This window comes from Rutilus rutilus (assembly GCF_951802725.1).
Source record: "Rutilus rutilus genome assembly, chromosome: 19".
NCBI lineage: Eukaryota > Metazoa > Chordata > Actinopteri > Cypriniformes > Leuciscidae > Rutilus > Rutilus rutilus.
In genome coordinates, this window is record NC_140232.1 from 20,593,929 (window position 1) to 20,613,636 (window position 19,708).

The 19,708-nt window shown below is 41.4% G+C and overlaps 1 protein-coding gene across 1 annotated transcript; it reads right to left on the reverse strand.

Moving 5' to 3' along the window:
* Positions 1-916: 916 nt before the first annotated feature.
* wnt2bb (wingless-type MMTV integration site family, member 2Bb) lies at positions 917-18,658 on the reverse strand. The gene is made up of 5 exons (XM_084390397.1): positions 17,992-18,658; positions 14,128-14,348; positions 6,445-6,722; positions 5,622-5,886; positions 917-2,052 (listed from the first exon to the last, which is right to left on the reverse strand). Exons 1-5 carry the CDS (start codon positions 18,348-18,350, stop codon positions 1,823-1,825), a joined length of 1,353 nt encoding a protein of 450 aa, XP_084246523.1. The 5' UTR covers positions 18,351-18,658; the 3' UTR covers positions 917-1,822.
* Between the last annotated feature and the right edge of the window lie 1,050 nt (positions 18,659-19,708).

Sequence of the window (19,708 nt, forward strand, 5' to 3'; positions counted from 1 at the left end):
CATATTTCTTTTGATAAATGCCATCAATTCTAAAATGGTTCTCAAGAGTGGGTCATTGGCCATTGTAAAATCGCATTTTTTCAATATAAGCAAACCTTCTAAAAACATGACTTGTACCTAATAAAGGAGAGAAGATTGTAGGAAACAACATGCTTTGGTTAGAAAACGAACCATCCTGAAAAAGCTCTGAAATCACAAGCAGACACAAGCCCCACTGTGACGGAGGCCTGTTCAAAGCTGCCTCTGCCCTGTCATTAAACTAATCAGCTCATTATTGGACAGTTCAGGTTGGTCATTGGTCACGTTTCGTAGAAAGGGAGGCCCCTTTATTAAGCAGCCCTTATGTCTAAGATCTCTCTTAAGATACCCTAATGCTAAGTCTGATTTAAACCAAGGGGTCAATGTCTGGCTGGTTCGCATGACTCATTAACCCCTGCAGGCAGATATACTGTATACCGTCATCCTGATTATGAAGTATTATTCCAATTTAAAAGAACTGTTTTCTATTTTAATATATTTTAAAATATAATTTATTCCTGTGACGACAAAGCTGAATTTTCAGCATCATTACTCCAGTCTTTAGTGTCACATGATTCTTCAGAAATCATTCTAATATGATGATTTGGTGCTCAAGAAACATTTCTTCTTATTATTATCACAGTTGAAAACAGCTTAATATGTTAGATTTTTTTCAGCATTCTTTGATGAATAGAAATTGTACTAACCCCAAACATTTGAAGAGTAGTGTAAATATATTTATATATTTATTTAATTAAAGTAGATATTTTACCAGTGCTCAATTCTTTCTAAAGGATTTTTTTTTTTTTTTTTAAGAACTTGACATCATTATCCTGCAGTTCCAGAGTAATTTGTCACATGACGTTTACAGCTAAGGGGAAGAAAAGCAAAATAAAATGACTCTTTATGTCTTAATGTCTTTATATGAACTTTTGCTGAAAATATAATTACACAGTTAACAAGTACCACAGCACAGGAGAGCTAAGGAGAGCTTACACCTCTACCAGTCACAGCTGTTAACACCATTCTTCTTGTTTACACAGGCAATGATGAGTTTTATAATAACATGTCATTTACGCTCAACTGTTAGCTAATGTCCTTAGTGCATGCTCATTTATATTATTAATATTACATCTAACCCTTCCAAACGCCTCTGTAGCTTCCAGAGAAACTCTCTGTTAGGGCTCCATGTGGAGTGAGCAGCCCACATAGCTGTCATCCATTTTGTCCTCTTGAGTCCCTCTGACCAGCCTCATTCGTTCTGTTATATTCGGTACCAATATTCAGAGTAAAATACTGTAGTCCAGTATGTCACAATTCTGTGTTGTCAGTAACATGTGATGTACATATTCAGCTATTAGCCATGATAATATCTGATAGGCTCAGAGTCAGTTTAAAATATTTTTTTAAAGCAGCACACCTTTTGTCACAAAACAACACTCATAGACAAAACTCTCACGTCAAAAACGAAACAAATATATATATATACCAACACGTTACAGCACAGGTTGTTCTTGAATCCTAAACCTTTACCGTCCTCCGATCAATTCAAAACAACAACAACAACAACAACAAAAAAGAGAGAAAAGAAGAAAGAGAGATATATCTGCCATATCGGGCAAAGTGTGCAAGGCGCTCATGAGAAATGTAGATTTCAGTTGTAGTGCTTTCACAAAATAAGTTCAAATAAAGCCATGCAACAAAGAAGAGGGATTGGGGGAGGGGTACAAATCGCAAGGGATGGACTTCATATCCCAGAATGCCGTGGACAAAATCCTGAGGAACGGGAGGAAGTGGGCGTGTCTCAGGTCTGGTCCAGCCATTCGGCACGTTTAGGAGCTTTGCAGGTGTGAATGTCGACGGCCTCCTCGCAGTCTTTGCACTCGACGGCGCAACACCACTTAAACTTACACTCACACTTGGTGATGCGTTTTACGCGTGTGGTGTCGTAGCCCCGTCCGCAACACATGACCTCGCAGCCGTCGGTCCCCCGGGACGTCTTGTTACAGACCCGACCGGCAGTTCCCAATGAACCTGGAATGCAAAAAAAGGAAATGGTTTTGTTGAACCCATGTTGAACTAAAAGACCTAGAATTTACATTGGACATCAAGTGGTGACCTAACATACCCCAAAAAGTAATGCATTTCACGATGTATTAAAGCCCACAACAATACAAATAAGCATCAAATCATTTAATCATAGAATCATAGAATCACATTAATTACAAATTGAAATATAGTAGTGGAAAATTATATTTGTATGATAAAGATAATTATAAAAATTTCACTATTACAATGTTCCTGCTACCATAAATTATCTTAATATACGCATATATGATATTTATATTTCTACATTTATATTAGTAATTTATAACTATATTTCATTCCTTTTGACTACCAAAGGCACAGTTAAAAGTTTCTGTTATGAACAAAAAATAATTAAATAAAAAGAAAAGATTTACATTTGTAAATGCATATTTTTGTAATCAATAAATTACCATTAAACCCTGACGTACCAAATATGATGCATAAAATGAGAAATTTTACATATAAAACAAGTAAAGGTTTTTATTTATGTATTTATTTTTTTAGATACTTTGTCTAAAGGTTTAACAGACAGTCTAATTCATTTTTTTTTTTTAAGTGATTTTTCTGATTAGTATTTCCTATTTCAGGCTTTACAGAGTTAATGGAGTCCCGGTCATATAATTCAGACAAAATACCATTTGACTGGACACACAAAATTACATCTGCAAAATAACAATGATACAAAATAACTAATACATTTCGATGAACAAATGCAGAAAAATACTCTTAAAAATAAATGTTCTTTATTGACATCAATGAGTCCATGAAGAACCTTTAACATCCACCTTTCCATTAGACAAAGTTTTTTTAGTGGACAAAAGGTTCTTTGGATTAGTGCAATAGGTCTTACCACTAAGACAAAACGGTTCTTTTAAGTAGTGCTCATGAAAGGAGTCCAAAACGGTATCACTGTGAAAACTTCTATGAAACATCCTACCTAACAGTCTTGTAACACAAAGTCACAAAGAAAGTAAGACCGACCATAAATAATCAGATTGGTGTTTTGGAGTCTGCATGTTGTTGTTTCGCAAGGTTAAACACACAGTGGACAGTGATGGTCTCTTTCTTAAAAAAAAAAAAAATCTCCTTGCCCTGCGGCCATGAGAACCAGAGAGTGATGGTTGTGCTGGCAGCTTTGAAAGAATGGGATTTGAAAAATGAGCCTGTTGTATCCTTGGGGTGCAAATTCCACTGGGGTGGTGATGCTGGTGGTGGTTAGGGGGTAAGCGCATTGACCCTCTGAAATCACTGAGCTGTGAGCTGTCTGTCTGACCCAAACACACACTCAAACCATCACATTGATGCATGAGCTGCAGTAGTATTCTCAAAAAAAGCAGAGTAACACAGTGTGACGTGATATGTTTCCAGTAGGAATATGTTGTCTTTTAGGGAAGCCCTGTATAATTAGGTTTATCAGTTGTGTCCAATATGCTACATTTCTTATGGGGTGTTCACATAAGATGTGTTCTTATGTTCAAAAACAGCTAAATGAAACAGAATACAACAAAATATATGGTTCACTCAAACCATACCACCCCAAAAAAGTAAAACATCTGCATGTATTGCAGCACGGCAAAGCATAACACGTGCTAAAATGCTTTCAGAGAAGTTGCATTTCTAGATTCATCCCCTGTGAAACACTACAGATAAAATATATATAAAAAATTAATTAATAAATACATATATTTTACAAATTAAACAAAAATATATAAAAAAATGGACTAACTTTATGACCCATCACCAGTTGAACATGGGACTTGTGCCGCTAGTCCAGATGATACATGCAGAAGTGTGTGTCAGAGCATCAAGGATTATAGGAGCAAAAAAAATCCAATCCCACCTCTTCTGACCCTGTCAAAGCCTCTATTGCCCTTTTTACCCTTAAGGTTTATGGTTAGGTTTAGGGCAGGACAGGGCAGGTGTGAGAGTCAATTTACCTCAGTTACTGAATCCAGTCTTTCTCCACACATCAAGTCAAGTAAAAATAAACATGGCTTACCACCATCAGACTGGATCTCAGTAGTGAGGATCCTCTGAGGTCTGCAGGTGATTCAGTGGCCAGCCTGTTACGGTACGTTTACAAAACAGCCATGTACTAAAAACAGAAAAGTTTTTCCTTTCCGTTTTCCGTGTACAGACAACAACATTGTCAAAACAATCCCCGTTCAAACGGATTGACGAAAACGACTAAAGACGCTGCATTATGCTGCCAGGCCAGTAGTTGGCGATGTTACTTTGTGAAGAAAACCTATGTGGCTATAGATTTAACACGGAATGCGCATGACCGTTTTCACAAATTTGCGTTTTTGTAGTGTACACAGAGATGATAACGGTATAGTTTTCAAAACAGTGCAATTTGAAACGCGTTTTCAAAAGTTTGCGTTTTCAGGCCCCCAAAACGCATAAAAAGTTTTCAGTTCTTAGTTGGAAATGGTGTTGTGTAAATGCCCACTTAGACTTAATTAAACACTTTACTGTCTCTCATAAACAGGATTTTATTTATCACACTTTTATACCTTTATTCATCAGGCAAACTAAGCACTTCCTGCATTCTGCACGTCTGGTATAATCTAACTCTTAATTCGGAGAAGTCTAGTGAGTGCGTCAGCAGTTAGTCAGAGTTAAATATTTGTGACAAAGTAATGCATGAGTCACAGTATAGGTTAGTGCTAATTGCATTAGTACTAAATGAGTCAGTATTTACACTACTTGAAAGGCATCGCTGTAGTGATATTCTTTAAACATCCGGGTTTGGTTTGTTCTAAATTCTTTAAACCATTTAAAGGAGCTGTATGTAAGAAATGTATTTCAATTAATCATAAAATGGCCCTGATATGTCACTAGACATTAAGAAATCATGTTCATTTCAAATACATTACAATATCCGGCCAGGATATTGTCATTTAAAAAGTGAAGTTGCAGCCCTCAACTGATGTTGATGTTGTCATGTTGTGTTTTGGCCTGAAGCGCCACCCTCCACCTATCTACCAATCACGAAGTCAGTAGTGTTTCGGCATCCGGGTTGCCATCTCAGCTCTAGTTACCACAGCTGCAGCTACAAATGTTCGTGCTGGATCCTGCAGCCTATCTGGCAACCTGGAGTCAGGGGGGAGGGGGAGGGGATACACCGCTCTACAGTAATTTGAAAGTGATTGCAGTACCAGTTTTGGCCACAATCTTACATACGGCTCCTTTAACTAATAATACCAGTCGTAAGTGTGGTATCTTCTGTTTTTATTGTAAACTTTGTGGGGTTTTTTTTTTATGCATATATTCTTTGTGAAGAAGGCAACATCTGACCAAAGTATTGATGAAAGAAAGAAATAAATTTATATATATATATATATATAATGACAGAAACATGTCAAACTAATTCCGCCCTAATTTGTGCTGTGTAATAGGCAATGAGGGAGCTTACTAGCTTTTTTAAACACTCTCTTAGTGTCTTGTAAGCACTGATATTTCCTTCAGGTATTAAATATTTAGTTATTTCATGTTTTCGTATTCATTCTTACCTGCAGCTTTGTCCATGAGGCAGTAATCAGGTGAGGTTTCGAAGTACACCAAGTCATTTTTTGTGGCTTTCCTGAAGTCTTTATTGGCTACTGTGAATCCTGTCCCATCTTGGTTCATGGTGACTTCGATGGCTCCGTTGTATTTTTTGCGAAGGTAATCTCCTGTTTTACGGAAATCTGACATTGCCAACCAGCAGGTTCTCAGAGTGCACGACCCACTGACTCCATGACATTTACACTCCAGCTTCATAAAGCGTTTTACAGCCTGTAAAACAGAGAAACAGAGAAAACATCCCTAGTAGTAATTATATGAACAGATTCCATGTGGCCAAGAATAGCCTCAGAATGTAAACAGAGTTTCACAGGAATGTTATCATAGAACAATGTTTTTGTGTTATTTATGCCCATATTTATATACTGAGTTGTTCAGTTGTAATCAAGGTTTGAAATTAACTTTTTCACTCACCAGCCAATTTGGCTACTAAATTGTTAAGTTACCGGCCATTCAGAACATCGCCTAGCTTATCAATGGCACAGCTTAGATTTTTTTTAAATATATATATATGTATATGTATATATATGTATATATATAAATATCATTGTATTGCTTTCAGCTTTATGACAGTCAATCACTGTTTGCAGATACCATTCAAATAAAATTAAATAGAAATAAAATCTAAATCCTCTGTGACTTCTGCTACTGCATCTGGTGAGTTGGCGGGTGTTAATTTCAAACCCTGGTTGTAATACAGGCTTCATTCGTTCGACTTTTCCAGCATACAGTTATATCACCATGAATGCGTCACATAGTCTCTGTTCTCACCATTCTGCCACAGCGGTTGTTATGAAGGTTCATGAGTGCTCGTGCGTCTTTCACAGTTCGCTCTTTTGCATCTACGAATGCTTTGGCGAACTTTATCCCATAGTTGATGTTATCACTGCATCCACCCCAGTCAAACTCTCCTCTTTTGTCGCTGGCCCTGCCGCGCTTGTGGGGGTCACAGTTGCAAGACTTTAGCTCCCCCTGACTGCAGGCACGGGTAATAGCGAAAACGACTCCCGCCGAGGAGATCGCATATACGAACGCCGCCTCACGACTGCCTGCGAAAACAAAAATCATGAAGCCACAACAAACACATTCAGGTCCTTAATCAGACACTCAAGACATTTAATCACACCCTCCACATATAATCCCAAACAGCACTTCTGATTTGTCTGCCAGAGACCTGCCTTGGGGTGTGACTTGCCCCAGTGTGAGTGTTTGGTTTAAATATTAGTACAGGCCTAATCCCTCCAGGGTGGGCCATTCTCTGCTAGGATAAATTGTTTGAAGGTTAGCAGTCTGATAGTGAATTGCCACAGTTATTTTCTAACCTTAACCTGCTTTTTCTAAGCGTCCTGCATGTTTGGACTCACGCCACTCACACTGATTCCTTTAGCCTGAATGAATGTAAGAAAAATACCAAATGTAAATCATCATGGACAGACTCCAGTTTTGGAATGAAACCAAAAGTGTGTTCTTTAAAACATTATTATAGTATTATAGTTTTAAATATACATTTTCCATTATAAATATAATTACAATATATAACATATTTGGTATGTTATATATTTTATAGTTACATTTACACTACAGTTCAAAAGTTTGGGGTCAAGATGTTTTTTAAAGAAATGTATGACTTTATTAAGCAAGGATGCGTTAAATTGATCAAAACTGACAGCAAAGATATATACAATGTTACAGAAGAATAATGATAAATAAATTATTCTTTTGAACTTTTTATTCATCCAAAAATGTTTTCAACAGGTGGGTTAATGGCTGCTGAAATTTCCTCTTTGCCATCACATAAATTACATTTTAAATCGCAATAATATTTCACGGTACAATATTTCAGTTCTCCTTCGTCAGCACACTACTACGTAAGTCAGAAGTTATTCTGACGACTGGGGATCGCTTGCGAGAACCTATCTACTTCGAGTGAAATAAAACGAGACAATGCACATTGGCATGCGATAATTGCACCAGCTGCTGTGCGTCGCATCCTTGTCTTTCGATTGAGAGTGAGTGCTCACATTAGGTTGCATACCTCGTGTGTAGCCACAGCTATCTCCCTATACGTTTCAGCACCTCAGAGCACTTCAAAAAGAGCTAACAAGATCTGTCTGCGTGTTTTTCAAGATGTCATTCAGATCGTGTGTTTCTGGATGCGTCCGGCACTTCCGGCTGACGTGCTTGGGCTATAGGCACGCTGAAATGGCACTCATGGATGACTCATGTTCTCATTGCGGGAATATGACCATCGCGGTGTTATGGTCGAGACTCCATACTTCGAAAGAGGTGGAGCCCCTTCGCTTATTCCCCGATCTAGTGCTTCTTCTGCCAGACAGAAGAGGCCTACTTCGGTTAATAGCCTTGGTGACCTGAAGATCACAGTGAGAGGTAACCCGCTGAGCCAGTCTCCTCGGGCCCCTCACTTCTCTATAACGCTACCCACGGAGCCTCCAAGAGAGAATACGTTCCAGTCGTTTCTTTTGGAGCTCCACCGGATGATCAAATGTCGGTCGCTGCATCAGAGGGTGAGCTAATGTCCTCTGGGGATGAGGCGGGGAACCTTCTGGCGGGGAAATCCGCGCCTCCCTTCCCGGGCGTGTAAGTTCTCGTCCACTCTCACGGACAAGGCTTACTCAGCCTGTGGAGAAGCTGCCACCACCCTGCATGCCATGGCGCTCCTGCAGGTCTACCAGGCCAAGGTGCTCAAGGAATTGAACGAGGGTAGTTCCGACCCAGGGGTTATGCAGGAACTGCCAACGGCAACGGACCTCGCCCTCCAGGCGACGAAAGTCACTGCACGCTCCCTGGGTCGGGCGATGTCCACGTTAGTGGTCCAGGAGCGACACCTGTTGCTGAACCTGGCCGCCCTCTTCAGCGACGCTGTGGAAAACTTTGCCCAGCAGTTTTCTGCAGCACAGAAGCAGTTTGAGGCGATTAAGCACATCCTACCCCGACGGCCAGCTGCTGCCTCTACCCAGTCGTCAGCGGCGCCTCTGCCTGCTCGTCACCTAGGGCGCCCCCTGCAGCCGCCTCCACCCCTGCTCAGCCTAAGCAGCAGCCTCCACCCAGGCCGCAAGAGGAGCGCCCAGCCCGTCCAGGCCTCCGTTAAATCAGGGCAAGGGCATAAGGGCAAGCGGCCCTGAGACGGGCGACCCAGCGATGGAGGAAGTTGCTCTCCAGGAGATAGTGTCCGCACCTCTCCCTCCCCCGGAGGAGAATCTTTTGTTTAATTTTGTTTCTGTTCCGACGCTGGCTCCCCAGAAGAAAGGTGGTGGGTTACGGACGATCTTGGACCTGCGAACCTTGAATCGGGCCCTGCACAAGCTCCCGTTCAAGATGCAGAAATGCATTTTCGAATGCATCCGCCCCCAAGATTGGTTTGCAGCAATTGGCCATGAAGGACGCGTACTTTCATGTCTCGATTCTTTCTCGACACAGACCGTTCCTGCGGTTTGCGTTCGAGGGACGGGCATATCAGTACAATGTCCTGCCCTTCAGGCTGTTCCTGTCGCCCCACATCTTCACGAAAGTCGCGGAGGAAGCCATTGTTCCACTCCGAGAACGAGGCGTTTGTATTCTCAACTATCTCGACGACTGGCTGATTCTGGCTCAGTCTCGAGATCAGTTGTGCGAACACAGGGACATGGTGCTCCGTCACCTCAGTCTGTTGGGCCTTCGGGTCAACTGGGACAAGAGCAAACTCTCCCCTGTGCAGAGGATCTCTTATCTCGGTATGGAGTTGGACTCGGTCAACCAGACAGCGCGACTCACAGAGGAGCGTGTCCGGTCAGTGTACTGCTTGGAGTACAATCAAGAGCAGGAGAAGCGGTCCCACTGAAACTTTTTCAGAGGCTCCTCCGCAGTAACGCCGCTTGGATTGCTTCATACGAGACCGCTTCAGCACTGGCTTCACGGCCAAGTCCCGAGATGGGCGTGGCAGAGCGGCACATACCGGGTGCACGTCGCGGGTGCATGTCACCCCGCACTGTCTCCAAACCTTCAGCCCGTAGTTGGACCCTTCGTTTCTACGGGCAGATGTTCCCCTAGAACAAGTGTCCAGGCATGCTGTGGTCTTCACGGATGCCTCTGCCACCGGCTGGGGGGCCACGTACAACGGGCATGCAGTCTCAGGTCTGTGGATGGGGCCTCAACTGCATTGGGACATCAATTGCCTCGAGTTGCTCACAGTACGCCTTGCGCTGGGGCGCCTCAAAGGGCCTCTATGCATTGCTACTACACTCATATGCATTGTGTAACCTGTGCTAGGCTGGGTGTCCATATGTAGCGGTCCCTGTGGCGACCCCATATGTGTATTCCTCTACGATCAGCTCCTCTGCGGACGAGCCCATGTCTTTCCCTCGACAGAGCCCGGTCTATCGTCTCTGCTGGTGTTCTTCCCCCCTATAACTAGGCTGGAACCACCCCAGAGACTGCCATATGTCATACCACCCTGCTTGGCTAGTCCATATGTGTTCCCTTCCCCAAGGGCACGCTTTCCCAGCGTTATCCAATAAGTCACACTGAGTGGGTCTTGCGGAACAGCAGTGACTGACCTTCTCTTCTTAGAGCTCCTACTTCTGCCCAAACACAGCGGTCAGGCCAGGAGGCTCAGGCGTGGCGTTTTGGTAGATATCCCCATTCATCAGAATCACTTCTGACTTACGTAGTAGTGAGCTGACGATGGGGAACGTCTCGGTTACGTATGGTAACCCTCGTTCCCCTAGGAGGGAACGGAGATGTAAGTCCCCTCACCACAGTTGCTGAGCTTCCGCTGTACGGGCGAGTCACATCTCCGGCTACTCAGCGGAAAAACAAGGATGCGGCGCACCTGCTGCTCATTATATAAGGTAAGGGTAAGGTATCTTTGCTCGTGCCGTGATGCATAGCAGCTGGTGCAATTATCACATGCCAATGTGCATTGGCTCGTTTTATTTCACTCGAAGTAACCCATTCGTCAGAATCACTTCTGACTTACCTCGGGGGACAAGGGTTACCATGCGTAACCGAGAAGTTTTTCATTAAATAAATGCAGCCCTGATAAGCATAAGAGACTTCTTTCAAAAACCGCCAAAAATCTTACTGACGCCAAAGTTCTGAACAAACATTTCGTGTAGAAACTCTAAGAAAGTGTTTGTGAAAGGTAAGATGTTCCTGTTATCACATTAATTTAATACAATTATATATTACTAGTATTAATAATAATTGGGCCACATTGGAGGACATATCAATAGATTTAAGTTCGTTTTTTTAAACTAATAGCTTCACAGATTTTACAAAAAAATGAAATGCATAAATCTGCTAAATGTGGAGTAGCATTTAAATACCTTGAAGTTATTTATATGCTAGTAAATATGAATAACTTCCGCAGAACTTAAATTTTGTTTTAATGGAGTCTTTTATTGTAGGACCCCCTGCCCAGATCTCCACGTAAAGTTGTCCTTCTCACGCTGCACTGCAGTCGTTTTCAGTTTCCTGTTGCGGCTAAAATGTGTTTCAATGATCTGTGCTCATGTAGTACAATGACATCTGGAGAATATCTATGTTTGAATCGCTTCATCATTCATACAGCAAGATATTCTCTAAAGAAAAATATATTTTTTTAATAGTACAGTTGCCGTATATAGGAGAATCCTCTCTTGGCAACCACTCCAATTCTAATTCCATTTCATAAACTGAATACACGCAGTGCTGCGAGAGTCTGTCCGGCTGCCAGAATCATCTCTCCAAACATTTACATCCACTATGCCTGTTTATGTGGTAAAGAGGCATAGAGAATGCTGGAGGGGTGATATTTTCACACAGGGATCTTTGGAACGCTGTATGAAAGCCAAACAGAAAGCACATTTACAGTGCAGATTTCTTGAGTAAACTTCAGGTTCAGACTGAAATAAGTGATCCTGTGGGGTTTTGTCTGTTTATCACACCTGGCCAGGGATTTGTGTGAATGTGGCTGGATTTTCCTGTGAGTTCCGAGTCGTTTCATTAATATCCCTCAGTGATAAACAGTGATGGACATGTCCAAGAGAATAACTGTTTAAAATGTCATTATCCTATTCTGATCCATACTGATTTATGTGGTGACAGTGCAGAATGCTGATCTAGGTATTTACCATATGAGATGCACAGAGAGATATTTAAAGAGAGAGAAAGTTTGAGAATCAGTATGTAGGGGCTTTCGCACTGGTTCTCACTTAGTTCCAATAACTATTGCCAGAAGTACCCGCTTTTTGGCATGTTTGCACCGCAGGAACTGGGTATGATTTTAGTTATAGAAACACCTTTTGGGGAGGGGACTAAATTAGCTCCTGCTTCAAAGTAGGTTCTAACAAAAAAGACAATAGAACCCATTTATGACGTACTCCAAGGACTTTTCATAGGAAGGACAAATGGATTTGCAACGGTCGCTTTATCGCGTCCAGTGTAGACTGCTACTAGCTGTTGCGGTGCAGCACGATGCAACGCATCAACGGTCGCGTCCAGTGTAGACACGTGTAACCCAGCACAATAGGACCTACCAGTGACGTAACTGTACATTGATTGGCCGAATGCATGCCGAAACACTGGCACCCGCCATTTTTAAAAAGCTGTGTAAACACACAGTTTACGTATATTAACGAACTAACTCCACGAACATGGAAAACAGCGATAGATTGACTGATGCCAAAGTCCAGGCACTTCTTAACCTTTATGTGGTGGAGTTCTTTATGTTGTTGGATGCCACACTTAAATGAAGTCGCTGTCTGTCAGCTTACAGGGTTCAGAGTTCCTACTGGTGATGCGAATGTAACCAGGAAAAATGGCCCTAGGGTAACATTTAGTTCTCGCAAGTTCCTATAATTGATTTGCTATAACTACCCAGAAAGAAAGCCCCTTATATCTGTTTCCCAGCAGGTGGTAATGGATGTGAGGTCTTCTTGCATTGTGTGATCCAGCACCTCAGGATTGTGAGATCACTGACACTACAGTTAATATAGTTTTGATAGTTTCAATAAAAAAAATAAAAACTAACAATAATAATGATCAAATTTACTTGAATTGACTACTATAATATTATAGTATTGTCATTATTATTATTAGTTTAATGTCTAATAGTCCACTTTAGACATTCTACTAACTATAACTAACTTTGCATCATGTCAACTAGCAGTCATTAGAGTATTAGTAGACAGTCTGCTAACACTTTGGGCCCTGTCTTGCACCCAGCGCAATTGACTTTGTACACCGACGCATGTATCATTCCTATTTTGCACCCGCGCACAGCAGACTTTTCCCTCCACAGACACACGTCGGTAAACTAGGAAATGCATTTGCGCTTCCAGGGACGGTTCAGCGAAAAGAGTAGGCGTGTTCCAGCGCAAACGTTCCCTGGTGCTATTTTGCAGGTTTAGAAAACAATTCCGCCACTGACCAGGAGAAACCTAGTCTAAAGTCAGTGGCGCGTTATTCATATGCTATTTTAAGGGCGTATGCTTGGCCATAATGTAGCGTGTGCACAACGCGCATGCACTTTGATTCTCTCATCTACACAGAAGCAGCAGTTTTAATTTTTAGAAAACCATACGTTATTACAAGGAAAAATATTAACACACGAGGGAAATCATTGTTGTGCCCATGAAGATGTGAAAAAATAGGCATAAATCTAGCTTACACATTTACCCAAATTATTATACGCCTGTTTAACCGAAGCTAATTTGGGTGTGTTTCTCCATCCCCAATGTCACTTATCTGTGTTTTACGGCCCTGACGAGAACGTCGGTCTCCTCGGCTGTGAACCGCTCCTGGCGCGCGCCTGGCAAATCCGCCGTTATAATAGCAAACCGCCATGGAACAAGCGCGCCTGCTCTTAAAGGGAATGTGAGATGTCACTCCGATTGGTTTATTTCACGTTACGCCCAAACCACACCTATGAGTAATGAAGCTACTTCAGACCAACACATTTTAGATTTGCGTCGGTCGCAAGAGTCATTTATCCCGCCAGTATAATAGTAACAGCGGCTGAGATCCGCCCACAAAGTTACTTGCGTTTCGAGCTTGATACTTGCGTTTCAGATCGTTAAAATAGGGCCCTTTATTGTGATGGTCCCCCAACAGACATTCTACAGACTGTAAGTAACTTTGCAAGTCCATGTCAACTTATTCTACTGACCCTAACCCTAAGCTAACGGTCAACTAATAATTAATCTAAAGTGGACTATCAAAAATAAAGTGTAACCTTGAATAATGGCTAAAAAAAATCACCTTTAAAATTCAAATGTTATGCATTGTATTTCTCACATGCAGTAATAAATATTACTTATAAACTAGATATTACTGCTACATTTAACATTATAACTTCCGTCATTCTCTGCATTTAAGATTTAGCATTTTTATTTCTTTTTTTTTTCTTCATTAGCGAAAATAATAACATTGACTCCTTCTTTCTCCAAAACACACAGACACATTTCTAGTACTCACTGCGCTGTATGACTCTCCCAAAAACAGTATGGTCTCTGTCCAGGGCGCTGCAGTTCCAGCGGTGATGGCGGAATTGATGCTGGCACTCTCGAATCCACTCTTTAGCCCCGCCACCGATCGACTGCATGATGTCTGGATACTTCTGACACAACTGTCTCTGTTTATTCACCAGCCCGGGAATATTGTCACAGATCACACGTGCACCAAGGGCTCCAATATACCTGAAATATACAAACACAGAGGCTTAAAACCTGAATTACTGAACCAATCAGTCACAGTTTTTGCCAATCGGTACTCTTCCGAAAGTGCTGAATCAGTAAACATTCAGTGATTATGCATTGCCTGACGCCAAAGAGTTTGATCATTCACAGAATCTTACCACTCATTAGTGGAATTTCAGAGGGAAGTTTGGCAAACTGGCATGTGTCATAAACAGACATTCACAAACCAGCCATTATTTATGATTTATGTCAAGGCAGTTGAAGGCACAGGCATAATAAGTTCAACATCAACCAATTTGGGATACATTTTTGAGCCTCTATGATAACCAATGATTAACTGAGTTAAATCTTTAGTTTTTAGACTATTGCTCTTTTATATGAAGTATTATGTTTAGCTCCAATTATCATTTGTTGTGATGTCATACTTGATTCTACTCAGGTAATCAGAACAGAAGGAGATTTAATGAATTATGATGCATTCTGTCTCTCTTTTACTCTCTGCATAGTTTTCACTCCTGTTCTGATTTTTTTAATCCATCACTGTTCGATAAACTGTTTGTCTAACGCCATATAAAATCCCACTCTTTCTCACCCAAACCGTATCACATCAAGCCTTCACACTACACACACTAGGTCATGTCAGACTAAAGGAGGATTTAGTTCTAAATATTTTAGTCTGCAAAAATGTGCATTTCTTATGAGAAAATGAAGTTTTTACCTTTTAAAAAAAATTTTTTGTGAATGTTGATCAATCTTTTGATTATGACTGTGTTCCTCCCACTCCGATGCCTCATTTGACTGTGATTATAAGGGCTTTATCGGACCCTGCGCTTTGCGTTCGATAGTTAGAGTTTGGAAACGCTCACCCACACACACCAGGCTGGTCTCACACATTGTGGTGGTTTGCAGGTTGGCTTTAACAGCAGCAGTAATTCATTATCCACAGGACCACGACCACAACCACATGCTGTAAAAATACAGTAAAATCTGCTCTCATTTACACTGTGTGTCTGTGTGTGTGTAGTTAGGCTTGACTGGGTAAAGAATATACAACTAGTAATTTTTTGCTTCAATCACCCATATAGTGGTAAAAACTCCTCTCCTCCCTATTTCTGTCCTTTCCCCTCTCTCCATCTCTCTGCATCTCCCCATCTTTGTCTTTTTCTCCATTGGTCTAATCACATTTTCTCCTTTACATAGATTAGACAGAAAGGGAAGTTAGGGAAAATAATTATCAGGCCCCATATCAATCATATCTCTCCCACTTTTTCTCTGAATCAGGGTCCTAAAGTTTCCAGTTCTGCTGTTCTGTATGAATGATTTGAGAACTGTCGAAACTTACATGTGCCATTATGTGTCATTATTTATGTATGCCAATTGCAATATGGTTGGATGATTAAAAAACTAGCTTGTGTGCCATTCAGAAATGAGTTGAGAATTTAAAGAAATTCATATAACTGTCATTTCTAACTAGAAAAGCACAGTTTATCAAAAAAATAATAATAATTTAAAAGCTTAAGTTTGAAGGTTACTAAGCCTTACAGAAACGATAGAATTACAGACAGACACATAGATAGATAGATAGATAGATAGATAGATAGATAGATAGATAGATAGATAGATAGATAGATAGATAGATAGATAGATAGATAGATAGATAGATAGATAGATAGATAGATAGATAGATAGCCACCAATCTGCAAATGTATATGATTTAAAAGTAATGATTTAAGTAATCAATTAACTTTTTGTGGACAAGGGTGGAAGACCATGCCAAACCCGGTACAAAAGCTCACAGGTCAAAGATGAAGTTCACTTCAAAGGACACACACACACACCTTAATATCTGTGTGGAAGTCCAGGACAGCCTTACGTCTGCTTCATCTGTGTGTGTGTGTGCGTGTGTCTGTGAAATAAGTTCACTAGTATGAGACACTAACAGGCCGCCCAGTAGCTTTAGAGGATGCCTACTCTGTCTGTTTAAAGTGATGGATGAGCCGATCACAGAGAGAGAAAGAGGGAGCAAAAGATCCCTTTCTCTCTGGCTCTGGTGAGTGCCTCGCATTGGAAATGTCAGCCTGACTTATTACACAACGATAGTAACAAAGGACTTGCTTTCCTCTGGTTTATTTTTTACTTCTTTAGTTTACGTGCAAATCAAACTTAAAATTAAACTGATTTCTGAGCTGTTAGTAAGGACTGACGCAATTGTTAGGGATCCAGTATGTAACATAACATGATCTTCATCAGAGAGCGGCAGAGTGCATGTTTTATACTTGGTAGGTATATTGAGCAAAAACATTAAATTAACATTTGTCACGCAACCACATGCATATATATTCTAAGTATACATAAAACCCAAACACTCCATAACAACATTTCTATACTTGAACAATGAGCATGTGGCTGGTTAATTCATGATTGCTCAGACTCACTGTACTAAGTGTATGTGCGTGTGCATCTAAGCAGGAGGCCTGACACATATTGCAGTTATTTCATTTATTCTTCTGTTATTGGCTGGCACCACACCTCAAGCACACTATGAAAACCCAACCCATAACTCTGATATAATGATGTGCAGGGCCTGTTACTAAGCGCAAGCTCTGGGGAAAACCCCATCCCTCATGAGCATTTAAAATTATATTTTGAGGGGGCGAAATGCACGATTTGTGTGTTTCTAGAATAATTGCATTTTAAATGCCAATATCTTGGTGGAGAGGGCGGTGGAGCTGCGTTCCTGCACCAAACGCAACGTGTGTGTTCATTTTAGTAGCTACTCGAGTTGAATGCCATCTTCAGAGTCCAGACCTCTGTCAACCAACAGGGTGCGAATTATGGGGAGTTTGGGGGGTCTGAACCCCATAATTAAAGCTTAAACCTCCCCAAAGAAAATAAAAACAAAAGGTTGGGGGTCTCAAAAGTATGTATCCTTTCGAAAATAAGTATAACTTTACACATATTTCAGCAGCGTTGTCAAACAAAAACGGTGTTTTGGTAACCACAAAAGTTAGATTACAAGTTATTCAGACCGCGCTAAAGAGACGCAAGCGAACAGAAGTCGCGTTCGCCTGAGAAGATAACCATAGCAACAGCGCGAGCACTTTCCGTCAGAATCCGTAGCTACTAAATATCCATACTGTCTTTGTTTATCACTTCATTATGCTTACATTGGATAGGCCTAAGTATATAAGAAAATGCATTTGTACATGTAAATGTATTTAAGATGATAGTTGGCTAACTGTGCCAATCAATTCAACCGCGCGAGACGAACCTCATATTTCGCCCTAACAACTAACGACATAAATTGTTTTAAGTCAAACACTCTGAACCCAGCCAGCCCTATAATTTAAATTACCAGATATAATTAAAAACATTGCCCGAAGGTTTAAAACTCTGTTTTTCATTAACACCATGTAGAAATAGGCTAGGCTACAGTGCACAATTACTCTTAAACATTGTTATTCAAAACTGTTACTTAATAAAATACTAGATATTGATATATCCAAATAACAGACATATGCAAATGTCCAGTCTCCCAAAATGACAGCAGCGCGGTCACCGAGAGCAGAAAAAAAAACCCGCTCGGTTTCTGCGCGCGAGTGTGCGCCAGTGACGGCGCGCGGGGATGCTGGACGCTACTCACCACCAGGACGAGTCCACGCGCGGCGTGAGGATGAGCAGGAGTAACAGGAACGCGCAGCACAACCTCGAGGACGCACGGGGACCGTAGGATGAGCCTGAGCTGTTTCTGATTATGTGTCTTAAATCTGAGCCTCTGGGAGCAGCGGTAGATCTGTTGAGAATCCGGGGCGACCCAAGAACTTTACCGCAGCCAAACATAGTTGAGCGTGTCCTCCAGCGGTGATAAGAAAACACGATTCTGTACTGTAGGAAACGGGTGTAGAGAGCGTTTAGGTCTGCGAGGACCTGCTGAAGTTTGGATTTCTGATAGCTGGACAGATGTACGGAGTTCCGTGCGGACGATTCTCGGACGGATATCATGTATCTGCCCGGATATTAGCGTGTGCCATATAAAAGTATTCCCCGAGATCTGGCAACCGCAGCAGAAATAATCCAAGCCAGACGGCAGGTTCAGAGAGCGCTTTCTTTTCTTTTTTTTTCACCTCCTCTTGAGAACAGATGAAGTCTCGGTGAGGTGCAATTTGATCAGCAAGAGTGCCAACTTTTCCACTTTTTCTCCCCACGTTTTGCGTTCAGGCAGGGCTGTGAAACACGCGCCTCTCCGTTTTTCCATTGGAGTCTGCGAGCGCTGATAGCAGACTGCGCGAGATAAACCGGGGCGATGAACTGTGCGAACTGCAGACCGAAGGGGTGGGCGACGGGGGGAGAGGGGCGATAGGAATGTTGACAGCCCGCCGTCTCTCCGCTCTTATTGGGTAAAGCTCACAGAGACCGGAGCCCCGGGGAAGCTTGAGCTCGCGCGGGATACGCGCCGTTCCCTGGTCAGTGGAGAGACACGCGCCACGCTCCTATCACCTGCTGAACACGCAGCATCCTTATTTACACACCCCGCTGGGGTTCAACCTCACAAACACATGATAATATGGGGAAATGAGATTACACACTTTCATTTTTATCGTTGTCACACCTATATTTGTTTAGATCCATTTAACTTGTAACAACAATGTCCGTCACTTGTAACAATAATATCCGTTCACTTAACTCGACTTTCCAATTAAATGCCCCGACACCAATAATAATAATAAATTGGTCCAAATAGTATAGGCTACAGAATATAGGCAGTTAAGACGTTTGCCATAAACTTAATTAGTTTAATTATTTTAGTGAGTTAAAAAGATGAACAGTTTGGATTTTAGCGATGCCCTATAGTGACAAATACGCATCAATCAATGTTCAATGACTGGAACAATTGTTTACATTATAAAGTCAGATATTTTTATTATTATTTTAAGCGTATTTTGCTCGTAGGATAGTATGCAGTTGCAAAACCCATATTATGATAGCTGTAGCCTATCTAATAAATTACAATCAAACATTTGAATGCACTGAAGAACGCAGCATTTCGCACATGGCAGGCGCAATCGTCTGGAGAGATGCGCGTGTCTGAATACACAAGCTCGTGTTTACAGATAAGACTCTAGAGCTTGCACGAGTGCTGCTGTGTATAAACATCGCGTGGATTCCAGTTTCAAAACATCACATAGTTGCCTGTTGCACTCTAGATAAGTAAAACCATTCTCTTTATTAATGCAATGTAGGAGATAATCTCACAATGGTGTTTTAACTAATAAATACTTCAGCATCCTAAATTTAAATGGCTGCACCGCTCCTAATGTAAAATAGATTATTTAAACCACACAATATAAAGCATTCAAATA

What these genes read in the sequence shown, in the direction of transcription:
- wnt2bb (XM_084390397.1), bottom strand. Translation starts at nt 18,350, where the DNA reads ATGATATCCGTCCGAGAATCGTCCGCACGGAACTCCGTACATCTGTCC. An exon ending in CGCGTGGACTCGTCCTGGTG is followed by an intron (nt 14,349 to 17,991) that starts GTGAGTAGCGTC and finishes TGTATATTTCAG; the next exon opens with GTATATTGGAGCCCTTGGTG. An exon ending in ACAACCGCTGTGGCAGAATG is followed by an intron (nt 5,887 to 6,444) that starts GTGAGAACAGAG and finishes TCTGTTTTACAG; the next exon opens with GCTGTAAAACGCTTTATGAA.